The sequence below is a fragment of the Cyrtonyx montezumae genome, unplaced genomic scaffold, assembly GCF_038088225.1.
Source record: "Cyrtonyx montezumae isolate F1298 unplaced genomic scaffold, pur_monq_1.0 scaffold_3, whole genome shotgun sequence".
Taxonomy (NCBI): Eukaryota; Metazoa; Chordata; class Aves; order Galliformes; family Odontophoridae; genus Cyrtonyx; species Cyrtonyx montezumae.
This window is the reverse complement of record NW_027072034.1, coordinates 139910100-139923130: the sequence shown is the minus strand read 5'-3', so window position 1 is coordinate 139923130 and position 13031 is coordinate 139910100. Positions and strand designations below refer to the sequence as shown.

General features: G+C 38.5%; 1 protein-coding gene across 2 annotated transcripts in view; it reads left to right on the top strand.

Moving 5' to 3' along the window:
- CADPS2 (calcium dependent secretion activator 2) overlaps positions 1 to 13031 on the top strand; it is a 297492-nt gene that overhangs the window by 52599 nt on the left and 231862 nt on the right. For both annotated transcript variants that reach the window (XM_065743498.1, XM_065743497.1), the window contains exon 2: positions 8973 to 9086. In XM_065743498.1, coding sequence (XP_065599570.1) covers positions 8973 to 9086 — 114 coding nt within the window. The remainder of the gene's footprint in view (positions 1 to 8972; positions 9087 to 13031) is intronic.

Sequence of the window (13031 nt, the reverse complement as noted above, 5' to 3'; positions counted from 1 at the left end):
GAGAAAGCAGTGGAAAAAGTGGACTGGATTACAAGTTGTTAAAAGGTTACGAGTTGTTAAAAAACTTCAGCCCTTTAGGTTCTAAGGGTGATGGTCAGAATTTTTTAATCAACTTGTTAGAAGTCTGTTTCTCAGGAGATGACATTGCAGCTAATGCTGTTGAATGTCATTAACATCCTGGGAAGCAGAATGAATGTAGCTTCAGCAAATTCTCAAGTGACATCAAAGCTAGAGGAGCTGCATGATGAATTTTCAGAGCTAGCCTTGCTTTGAGAAGATGACTTCCAGAGGCCTCGTTCATCTTGAACTGTTCTAATTTGCAAACTTTGTAGAAAAAGCAGGCAGAGTATAGACACCGTTCTACTTATTAAGAAAACCAGATAAAATCTGCTGGAAAATATTTTGTAAAATTGCATAGTTTGGTGAAGTACTGTTTAAACATCATCAGAATGGCCAAGTAATTTAGAATAAAATGGAAACTTTATTCTGGAATTATTCTGACTTTATTGTCATACTTTATTGTCCTTGTTTTTAAGCCAAGCTAGTTCTGAAATGCATAGCCATTGAGCATGATGGACATGTAACTTTATGTTTGTGCTTGCCACATGCCAACCAGAAAGTAATATCTTTTTTACTTGTATTTCAATTACTGAGAAGAGTAACTTGCAGTTCTTTTTAGTTCTGTTTTTCAGATAATGTTATATCTTATCTGTGAAACCTCCACACTGTCAGAACTGATAGACACTGGGGACTGCATGCAGAAGTCACCTGTGTGGGGAGGAAGCTAACATTTACACAGACAAGGAGCAGCTTTGTGATCACAATGTCTCCTTGGAAAATGAGCTCAAATGGAACGTTAATGCCAGCTTCAGAAAGATGAGAGTAGGTTGGAGGAATGTGTGTTTTGCTGCTGCTTCTGTTAGTTCAGACAGGTAGTGCTGTCTCTTCACAGCTACACTGAGAAACCTTTGCAGGCAGATACAGAAGTGTCCTGGTGTAAGCTTGTTGGCAAACAAAGCTCATTAGTGCCACACTTTTAAGGTATGAAAAGACTCTGGTAGCTTAATTTGTGTGTGGAGAAGTTACTGAAAATGAAAAAGAAGGATTCTTGGAGCAAGTAGTTCCGTGTGACAAATGGTTCTGGGCATGCACAGTTGACATGTCAGGGTAGAAATGATGATAGAGATGCAGAGGAGGAAAACTGGAGCTGTGCTGTACAGGGAATGAGGGATGCAAATCTGTTCAGTCCAGCATAGTTTGGACTGATGATCTACTCTGTGAGTCAGAGCCATACATCTAGCTATGTGGCAGCAGCAATCTTCTCTTTATGTTCGGCTGCATTTATTTCTGAGTAGCTGAGGTTCCCAACATGACCAAGTATCATTGTATGCATCTCTGCTATCAATATGCAGTGTTAATGATAACACATGTGAGCATCCATTGGTCTGGTGGTTCTAACAACCCCTAGGAGCCATATTCCCAGAGCCACTCTGTGGTCCGTGAAGGAGGAGGCCCCAAACAGTGGTGGCAAAAGGGCAGCACAGATGCTGTGGCATGTGTGCACAGCTACTCCAGGCTCAGAGGAGGTTAGTGAAGTCTGCTGCACAGAGGAGGCAAGTGCAATAATACGATTCTAGGTGATGACTGCCTGCTAAGTTCTACAGCAAATCTTAGGTAGTAGGAGTAGGTAAAAAGATGACTGTAACTGCACTGACAACCTGATCTCAGAGGAGACAGCTTTTGTTGGGGTGTGATATTTGCTGCAATTAAGACAAATATTTGCCTTTCTTTCCTAATATGGCACAGTCTGTAGAAGGTTGAAAATGTTTTATTCAAAAAAAGAAAATTAAAAAAGCAATGCCCCAAACCTCAGTTGCTCATGAAATGTTTTATAATTCTGTCTAATAATATTGAATATTCCTCTCTGGATGATGAAAATATTTAAAGCTTCAGATTCAATGATACACATCTGAGACTGGTAAGAAATGTACAGAAGGCTCCAAAGGTGACCCTGATATCAGCCTTTCAATATCTAATGGAGAGCTATAGAAAAGAAGGGGATAGACTCCTTAGAGCAGAGTCTGTTGTGATGTAACAAGGGGAAATGGCTTAAATCTTTAAAGAGGGTAGATTTAGGTTAGATATAAGGAAAAATCTTTTACAGTGAGGGTGGTGAGGTGCTGGAACAGGTTGCCCAGAGCTATGGTGGATACCCTGTCCACGGGGAGACTTTCAAGGCAAGGCTGGATCCCTGGGCAGCTGTGGATGTCCCTGTTCGTTGCAGGGGAGTAGGACTAGATGACCTTTAATGGTTCTTTCCAACTCTAAAGATTCTATGATTCTTTGATTTAGAAAGAAGTGTCCTAGAAGAGAAGTTAAATGACCAGTGCATTATTGGTAATGTTTATGGGTTTTAAATGGGTAGCAGACCAACAAGAGATAAATAACATACTGCAATTGCTTGATTGTGAAGAATGAGAATTTTTTTTTTTTAATGTATTATCTGGTTTTGTAAATCTAATATTTTATTCTGAGGCACTGAATTGTTGTGCAGTGAGTATGTACACATGGTAGTCTGATCTGAGTGACAGAAAGCAGACTCTTCTAAAGACAGTGTTTTACTTGGAATCAATTCAGCTTTATGAAAATTGTATGTATATTTAAAAAAAATGAAGGTTGCTAAGTTACAGCAAAATATCAATTATTAAGAAAATAAAGCCACGGAAGCAATGAATAGCAAAGGAGAGCATATATTGTGTACAACTCACATACTGTATAGGGCCATTGCTGTACACCATGAGGACCTGCATAATTCAGCTGTCACCACAGCTCTCATCCTGTTTTAGCACCGAAGTTCTCTAATACTATTTATTTTGTCCCCTCGGAAGAAAATCTCCTGAGTTATTCACGAAACATGATCACTCTCCACCTGTGCTTTAAAATACAGGTAATGCTCTTGTTTGTGCAGACACCACTAGAAAGGTAGCAAGGATAAGAGGGAGGGAAATGGAGTGAGAATCACTGTTGATATCTGGCTATTTGCCTTGCAGGCTTATTCTCATCCTGAATGTAAAGATTAAGCTCATTAGCTGCCAAGAATGTGGTACAGGCATTTTGTTGCATTGAAGGGAAGGATAACGGTAGGTTCACCCTCAGGTTCTGTGCCCAGACTGAAACTTCCACAGAGGCAGTACATGGTCTGTCCAGAGAATGACTCTGCAGATAAAGCCCTTCCCACCAACAGGGTTGGTCTGTGATGAAGGCTTGGCTGGCTCTAGAGCTTGGCAGCATTAAGTTGTGTTAGATGCCGTACTGGTGTTTATAAGGTCCATTTGGAAAGAAGCCAATCACTGTGGGTTGACCATTGTTCATTGTTCACTGTAGAGAATTTGGCAGCCGCATCCTCCAGGTTTGGTTTTGGCTGAGGATTGGACAATAGTGCGTGTTCTCATACAGCAAAACTCAGGATAGTGGAATCAGAAAGTTAACTGCTGTCATAATGTTTACCATTTCCTATTTTTCTTTTTTTCTTTTTGACGAGTTATATTTGAAAAGTGAGAAATCCATTGAATATCAAGAAAGCTCTTTTTTCATTCAAGTTCTTTCGTGAAATACTGATTCCAACCACCTGTCTGAAATCAGAGAGGGAAACAGCTTTTTTAGTGAAGGCTCATCAGGTGATTTATTTACCACTCTTCTCTGGTCTCAAAGAAAAAAATGTATTCTTCGCTAATGTCCAAAGCCACTTGACCACCTGCTGCTGTGGAAGACATTGGACGGCAGTTTTGAGGTGACAAAGGGTTTGTTCATTTGCTTGCTTTGTGTATTTGTTTTGGTTTGTTTCTTTAGGTGTCTTATGTCTTTATTTACTAGGAGGGATTCTGGGCTGTAAGTCCTATTTAGTGTCGCAGTACCCTACGTGTTGTGGCTGAGAATTCAGGGAGTGGTTCTTGGGTTGGGTCCTCCCTACCCCGTGTTGTCTGTAGCCTGCATATAATCTAGCTCAGTCTATAATTGCAGTCATCACCTTCTGCCATTTTTTCTAAAATATCTGTATCATCAGAGAAAGGGTAATTTTACATTGTAGGTTGGGAGTAGAGAAGCAGCAGTACTATTGTTTGTGTTAAGGCTTATTGATGCTCAGGCGAATTGCAGTTCTGAGTGACCTGCGATGAGCAGTTATTTCTTTGCTGCATTTCTAGAACTGCCACAAGGTGGCAATGGCTCAGAGTGTTATTCTTCCCGTGCCAGCTCTGGGGTTGCCGTATTTGCTGGGAACAGGTTGAGCTACTGGCTCTGGCCGTAAGGCAGCAGCTGGGGCACGGAGCAGGGAGGATGCTGGTGCCCTTAGTTTTGAAAGATAAAATCTTTTGGATGATGGTTATGATGTGACTTCGGTTTTTGCTGGCTGCAGATGTTCAAGGCACTACTGAGTTGCTAGTGTGCACTTACCCAGTGACAAACAATAAGAAGATGCCTTAAGTCTAGCATCAGCTCCTGAGAAACTGTAGTTTGCCTTTTTCTTTTATTTGTATTCAAATAAAAGACAAAGTTTTACTGCTACAAATCCATATATGTTTGAGTATTCCTTTAAAATATTGGTGTTTCTTATCTAATGAAGTAAAATGTGTTACACTGGAACGATTCCCTCAACTGCTAGACATTGGAAATGCAACATCTTACAGACGATAGAATTAAACTCCACATTTGTAAGTTTTATTTATTGAATTTGTTGTAGTAAGTGAAGATGAAACAGGAATGCCTCTAGGTTTTCATTCTCCAGTTTCACACTGGAAGGAATAAAGCATCTAAAAGAAATCTTTAAGATAATGCTCTAAGAGGAATGTGCTGGGGATATATAACACATCTTTGAGGTGTTAAATGCAAGGTGAGAATTTTTTAATATTAAATTGCATGAGTGTGTTCTGATACCTTTGCATTACTCTGTACATTACAAAAAGTGAAACTATTCCTGCAACTTGAACAGAAAATACCTTAATTAAATAGTTCTGAGAATTTTTTTCTATCTTTTGCATACATTTTGTTTGATATTCTCCTATGTTTATCAGATGTGAGAAGTAAAAAATAATAAAATAAATGTAAGCTTTTGCAAAAGGTGCATTGCATGGAGGGGGATATATATATTTATATATTTTCATGACTACAATAAAGAAAAAGCAAATTTTAGGTTGTTTAATTCTTTTTTCCCTTCAAGTTTGACTTTATTTATCTTCAGTCATTCTACAGAATGCAATCAAACCTAATATTCTGAGACGCTGGAATTTAGTTATACATTCTCCCATGAAACAGCAGTAGCTCTTTATGAAGTATCAAACAGAGTTATGACAACAGATTTAATATCACTGAGAAAGAAAAATCCTAATAAAGCATACAGAACTGAAGCAGGTTGATAGGATGTGACAGAATTAGCGAGGCTTCAATCCATGCTTCAGGTGATCATCTGAATTCAGTTTTATGTTTGGGGGGATGTGGAAAGGTTCAAATATATATTTTTAATTTTGCTATTCATGGCTCTTTCTGTTAGTACCAAAATGTGGGCATGGAGGTACTGCAAGAGAAGTACTTGTGAAGGACAGAATGCAAAGGTCTGCTACACATGGATCTTGTACAGAGGAGTGGGTGCAGATACAGAAGAGAACTTTTAGAGTAGAAGGATGCTATATTGTTTTTATGTGAGCTTTTATAAGAAAAGTGCAGGCTGGAATTACTTTCCTTAAGTTTAAGCACTTCTGATGGAATCTTAGTTACGTATGGTGTCCTTGATGCCCTCATCTCTCATCTGTTGTTGACCAAATGGGTAACTAAATAGGATGGTGAAATGCTGGCTGTGGATGCCCCCTATCCTGGAGGTGTTCAAAGTCAGGTTGGATGGGGCACTGGGCAGCCTGAGCTGGTGGGTAGCAACTGCCTATGGCAGGGAGGTCAGAACTAGATGGTCTTTAAGGACTCCTACAACCTAAGCCATTCTATGATTTTTGTGACTTCAGAATAACTCAGACATGGGGTGGTTGAGCTGTTTTTTAGTGTCCATTGGTTCAGAGATACCCTCTTGCACACCCTTGTTATTCTCCATATGCTGTTATGTGGTTCTCAATTAGACTTTTCTGCCTGCATTTACTCTATTATTTCTGCTGTTAGTTTATGTTTTCTAGAGAGATTTGCCTACTGATTGAACCGTGCTTAAGAATGCATTAAAAGTGACCACCACCATCAAAAATGTGTTAATTCACTGTGCAGTCAACGTTCTGTCAAATTTAAAAACCGATGACCAATGGGCTACAGTGGGCTATGATCACAGAATTGTAGGGGTTGAAAGGGACTTCTACAGATCATCGAGTCCAACCCCCTGCCAAAGCAGCTCCCTAGCCCAGGTTGCACAGGTCGGCATCCAGGTGGGTCTGGAACGTCTCCAGAGAAGGAGACTCCACCACCTCTCTGTGCAGCTGTGCCACTGCTCCGGCACTGCACTGTGAAGAAGTTCCCACACACATTTGTGTGTAACCTCATATGCTTCAGTTTGTGGCCATTTCCCCTTGTCCCATCACCACACACTGCTGAGAAGAGTCCAGCCTTGTCCCTTTGCCTCCTGCTCCTTAGATATTTATAGACGTGGATCAGATCCCCTCTGAGTCTTCTTTTCTCAAGGCTGAACAGCCCCAGGTCTCTCAGCCTCTCCTCCTAAGGGAGGTGTTCCACACCCTTTATTGATAACTTATTCTGTCTTGGCATTTCTATGTATGACAGTATTTGGGATCTGTAAAGCATGCTGCTGATTCTTCTTAGTGCAACATGCAGCTTTTCATATTTTTCCACTGGAATTAATGTTACTTTTAGTTTTGCAGAAGAGCTTTATTCCTTACTATTCAGATTTTACACTAAGACATCAGCAATTTAAGAAACATAAAATAACTCTCAAATGCCACTCAACTCATAGCATTGCTCACTACCTGAAGTAATGAATATAAAAGCCATATATAAATATTTTAAAGGCATTTCAGTTTGCTGAACGATAATGGTTAGAAATGGGAAAGCCAAAATTAAATTTATATTTCGTTGCCTTATTCATAATGTTTTTGTTTGATATGTGGGTTATAGACAAGCAAATCACCTAAAGAATGAAGTCTGCGAGCATGAAAATGCCTTTCCATAATTGCTTTGGCAGGAAGCCCGCATGCTCTCGCAGCGGAGCGGTGGATGTTTCGCAGGACGGAGGAGCTGTGTGCTCTGCGGGGCGCGCCGGCTGCAGGAGGGTTGGCTCTTCTCAGCTCTCCTGCAAGAACGAGCATGTGTTTACCTTTCAACACCGAGCTCCAAACATCCTTAATGATTTGTGTTTGCTGATAGCTCAGCTTGTCTAGTCTTTAGAAGATGAGAGAAGAATAAGGGAAATTGAATAAAAGGGGACTGCATACCTGGGAATAAAGTTTGATTTCCACTGCAGCAGTTAACCTTTGTGGTGCAGATTCCTTACAAGGAATGGATGTGTCAGATGGGTGGGTAGGTGCCTTCTTTGTTTACGAGTGGACACAAAACCTGTGCTTCTCTGGCACTGATTTTTGGTAGCAGTGTTGTGTACTGGCAGACTGTCAGTGTTGGCCTGCTGCTCTCAAGAGGAACTCTTCCAAGGCACAGTACCCTCTGCTGATGTTTGCTTATCTCAACGGGAGGTCTTTTCTTGTGTGGAGGCTTCCTGGGGCTTATTCTGTACTGCTAAATCTTTTCAGTAAGATGGTGAACAGAATTATCTATTTCTAACATTCAGATTCTTATTTCAAAGGCATTATTTTTGGCTTTGCACTGCTTCAGCCTTCATTTTGCCATTTTTCAAACGATTCCTCATATAATTTAGATGCTATCTATACGATTTTCTTCTGTGAAAATAAAACAGCTTTTGCATTTAATTTGGAAACAGTTTTCAAGTAGGAACACATGACCTGGAAAATTTGATGTAAGATGAAAATCCTCTGTTGATATGAAGGTTGTAGAGGTTGTCCAAGGTAGGAGCATTAGGAGGATAGCAGTAATTGCATTCATCCCTTAACAATATTGTAGCTTAAATGGCTTCAAAATGGCTGGACTAGATATGTGAAAGCATAAAATCACTATACATACTTCAAGTGCCAAGAATTTCTGTTGTTAAGAATCACTGATGCTGTTGAGGTATTCATTGCAGGTTAACCATTACAGGTAGAACATTTTGCTCTCATTAAAAAATAAAAATAAATAAAAATAAACCCATCTGGCTACGTTTGTTTATTTTTAACTAGGCAAAATACAGGAAAAATGAATAAGCTTTTCTGGCAGTTGTGTTTGAGATTTTGTAACGTTAAAGTTCAGAAATATGGAAACAAAGGCTTTACGTTAATGTTTAAATTCTGGGAAAGCAAAACAACTGGCTTTAATTGTTGCCTGGTTTTTATTGGTATATGTTAGTAGGAGTCCCCTTTGGTGTGACATTTTCACTTCACACAAATTTGATGAGGAGAGAAATATCTTCCTGAACACTTCAAGAGTTGATATAAGCCTTGTAAAAGGCCTGTTTGGCTCCCTAGAGAACTTTCAGATTTGGATTTTCCCAATAACACTAAACTCTAATAAAATAGCTTGTTTGCAAAGCTTAGTCATGTAACATTCTCTATTAATAATCTGCTTTCAAATGCACTCTGCTTTGATGTGAAATCCACCCAAAGAAATGCAGTGTCTGTCTTGGAGACTCGTGGCTGCTATTCTCAGGCCATCTGACATGCTTTGTGATGGTGTAGCATCAATGGCCAAAAGCCCACGTGCTGCAGACTGAGCACATTTAGTGAATTTTCTTCAGTAGGCATGCTGTTAAATGTGAAGGTGGTAGTGCTTGGATAAGTCCAACAGATGGAAGCCGCTATAATGCTGCATGGTCTTATCTTGAGACTGAACTCAATTTGTAATCATTATTCTCCTCTCTTCCATAGCTCAATAAGCAGCAGCTACAGACACTGAAAGAACGTTTCCAGGCCTTTCTGAATGGGGAGACACAAATTGTAGCAGATGAAGCATTCTGTAATGCTGTGCGAAGTTACTATGAGGTAAGTTGTATGCTTTGTTTTTCTCTATTATTTAAGAAGTTCATAGGATCTTTTTTAATGGAGATTTAAGAAAAGGAATTTTAAGTTTCGAAAGCTGTGAGCTTGCACACATTCTAGAAATGGCTTCCTACTCCAGCTTCATTGTTTTATAAGTGGAAATCCACTGCCTCAGCACAGGAGATAAACTGAACTGGAAAATATCCACTTGTTTTGAAGAAGGAGAAAAAAAAAAAGACAAAACGAAAGCCTCCTGGTGCTAAAAATCTTTCTGGAAGCATTTGACACAACTCAGCACTGCTACTTTTATCTGCATGTGTCGAAGTTGCCTCTTTTAATCAGGGATTCAGTTGTAAGTTACCATCCTGAGAAATGTGTCCTCTGGTTTCTAGTTACCGTGCAGGATTCTTGCTGCCTTTTCTCTTCCCAAAGCAGCAAAGCTTTCCATGTGACTGGGCCATCTCTCACCTTCTCCTGTAGCTTCCCGGGGATGTTCTCTGACTGCCTGCATCTGTGCAGATCTTTAGATGTGCTTTTAATTGCATAAGGCATAGGTCCTGTTGCAGACCAAGAGGACACTTTACTGTCCTTTTGTAAAATCAGCAGCACGTGTTTAGAGAATTTATGCTTTTCTCTTAGCATAGAGTACTGTGAATTCATTTCTAATGCAGCTTAAACTTGTTCAATGAATCACAAGGGCTGCATGTTAAACTTGAATTCGTTAAAGAGTCTTCATCCCTATTTCACTCTACCACATCTTTTTCAAATTTCTTAGCTTTATTTTTCATATACTGTTCATCCTCTGTCAGCTATTCTTTGCTGGCGAATGAAACTTCTCTTCAGAGATAAAAATTCAGATCTGGTGTTCAAGCTTGCCTTTACCTACATGTAATGATGTTGCACAGAAGAAGAATAAGTAAGAAGGGTCAAAAGGGCTTTCTGTCACATAGGAATGTGAGAATTCAGCACAAGTTTCTCCAAGTCACAGGCTGACCAGTGCTGTGGCAATCGGAATAAAGTGAAATATCATAAATGCACTTGTGAAAGGTTGGAAATAACTGGTTACACACCTGGGGGTGAAACATGAAAATATGAATGTTCATGAGATTCTGCATAGGGGTGAAAGAACAATGTAGGAATCTTTAGAAGATGATCCTTCTTCCCTGTAACTGATGCAGAAGTTAGGACTAGGAGGAGGAGCAGTTTGGAAGATGCTGCAGAGCAAGGTTGAGCTAGTTTGCTGCCCAGAAATAGGCTGTAGAGGAGTGGAATATTTCAAGGTGCTAAACATGGAGTAGAATTGAAAAGAATGTAGTATTTATTTTCTTTCTTTAAAGAAGCTGTGTGACAAGCTTGATGTTTTAGAGGAAGTAACCTGTGTTTTGGAAAGCATGTGACACTGAGTAAAGATGATTTTAAATTAAATGCTTGAACAGTAACTGTCCAGTTAACATTTACTTGTGCCTGTTGTTAATGAAATTATTTGGACTCATCAAGAACTATCTTTTTAGTGAAAAGCTTTACTTAATAATCCAAGATGCCCCTATATATTGGAAGACCAAATTTTTTTGTTATTTTAACTATTCACCACTTTTTATTCTATGTGCAAATATTCTAGATATCCAGTTTTAAACAGAGGCTTCCAATGATCTTGGCATTGCTGTCTTGGCTGCAGTGACAGTAGGACTGTCTCTGGGCTGATGACATCTTGATCCACTACTAATGCACCATTAACAATATGCAAGCGATAACTAAGTGCACACCACTTCCATTTTTTTTTACAGGTACTGGAAACAATTTCCAGTTCTGCAGATTGAGATGGCATTTGCAAGTAATTTTTAATTCATTTTCAAGTTTGGAGTGAATAAACACTGTGATGTCAGAATCAGCTGGCCCAGTGTCTTAATTCAAGCTACTGCTCTTCTTCAGTGTCCTTTAATCAACTCTTTTACATCTAACCACATATTCTTATCATCATGTATTTGTCTTCTGTGCCCTTTTCATTTGGTTCATTATCCATTTGTTGAAAATATTAAGCTCTACCACTTCTTTTTGAGTTCAGCTGATGCTATACACTGATGCTTCCTCATCAGTATGTCTTCCACATGTGGTCCAGTACATCTCCTGTTTGGGCACACTTTTTTAGTAGTTAAATGGGGACATATTGCTTATCAGCTTTAGTGTTAATTTCCTTATACTTTAGCTGCTGAGTTACAGTTTAATTTTATCTGACATGAGAGGAAACAAATACGTGGTCTGCACAGTAATTATTTTACTCTGAAAATGATTAATTTCTCTTTAATCTTCTGCAATAGTCATGGTTTGAGACTTATTAGTAGCCAGGCTAGTCTCATTACTGCAGGTAGTTTTCTGCACCCAATTCTTTGCCTTTGAATATGAAAGAGAAGATTTGATTTGGGTATATGACAGAAATCCTGTATTATTAGTTTCAACTGTTTGAAGTCATTGCAACTGTTTATAATTACTGATTTTGTTCAGACCTTTTCCTCTTTCAGAATGAAAACTAAGTCTTTAGGATTTAGGAACTTACTGTAGCTCAGACTTTGTTTTATTTCTAGAAATAATTGCTGAAAGAGTTTGTTTATCAATCCGATTTCACTGTGTTGAGTAAGTGAAGATTGTTTTGGAAGTGTCATACTCCTGTGTCAGGAATACTTGAAGAGGTTGACCACTGGTCTGTGTTATTTTGTATATATGTCTTTTCTAATGTTTCTATGGGTTTTAAGACTTTCTGTTAGTATCTTGGAATTATTTTCTATTTATGGTAAAATTCAAATAGGAAAGCAAATTACAGGAAAAGTCGCATCTGTTTTTCTTAGATCCTCTGCAGATGGTTCTCTTCCTGTCCTCTGCAATTCCTTTCCCTTAGTCCCACACCACATTTTATAAGGTAGGGATTTGATTTAGTAGTTGGGTAGGGATAGTGATAGGAGGATGGTTGGACTAGATGATCTTGTAGGTCCTTTCCAACCTTATGAACCTATAAGGTCTCTGAAATTCAGTGTGGATTCCTTGTATATAAATATAATTTAGATTATATTTATCTTCTTATATTTATCTCTCTTCCTTTTTTTTTTTTTTTTTTGAAAAGATAAATAAATGTTTAGAATTGTATTTCTGTAGTCATTCAGAATTAAACAGTTGTTATTTGGTTTGATTTTTTTTTTTTCCTATGGAAAATTTTATTGCGGACATTAAGCCAGATTCAGGTGTTGGTGATGCTTTCTGATAAAGAGAAAAATTCAATCATATGCAATTTATTATAATTATAATTGGATTGTAATTATATTGGACGTACTGCTAAGTGTAAAATTGACAGATGAATATGTGAAATAAAGTGTTTCTTTGCATATTTCAACCCTGTTTCTTCTACGCATATATACATACATATCTATGTGTATATACGTGTACGTACATGCTTTTTCATATTATTGTATATTCCTTCATGGAGCTTGGAAAATGCTTTTGAGCAGAGCCCTGCTAGGTTTGTTCACCACCTAAGAAAGACAGCCTAATGTATACATCTCTCTTAAACTTACGATACTGATTCTTCAGTCTTGAGCATGTGCAGTCTTAGGTATGAACAACATAGTTGCAGAGCACTGTGAAGATCATATGAAATAATGAGAACTTTTTCAATGTTGTAATGATTCCATACTCTGAGGTTATCAATTCCCCACTTATAGCATTGTACAGCTGCATGAAGTTGCATGTACTGATGTTTTTCCTGTTTTTCTTGCTTCTTATTAAGTATGTGGTTCTAACTAGTAATTACTGCATGCTGGCTAAATCTAAATGTTAAATGCAGGATCTGTAGCAGTTGGCACTGAGAGTTTTTCAGAATTTAAAATCAGACCTAGTTTGACTGTACTTATTAGCCTGTGATAAGGAGATCATATTTAACTCAATTTCTATTTCAACTCAGGT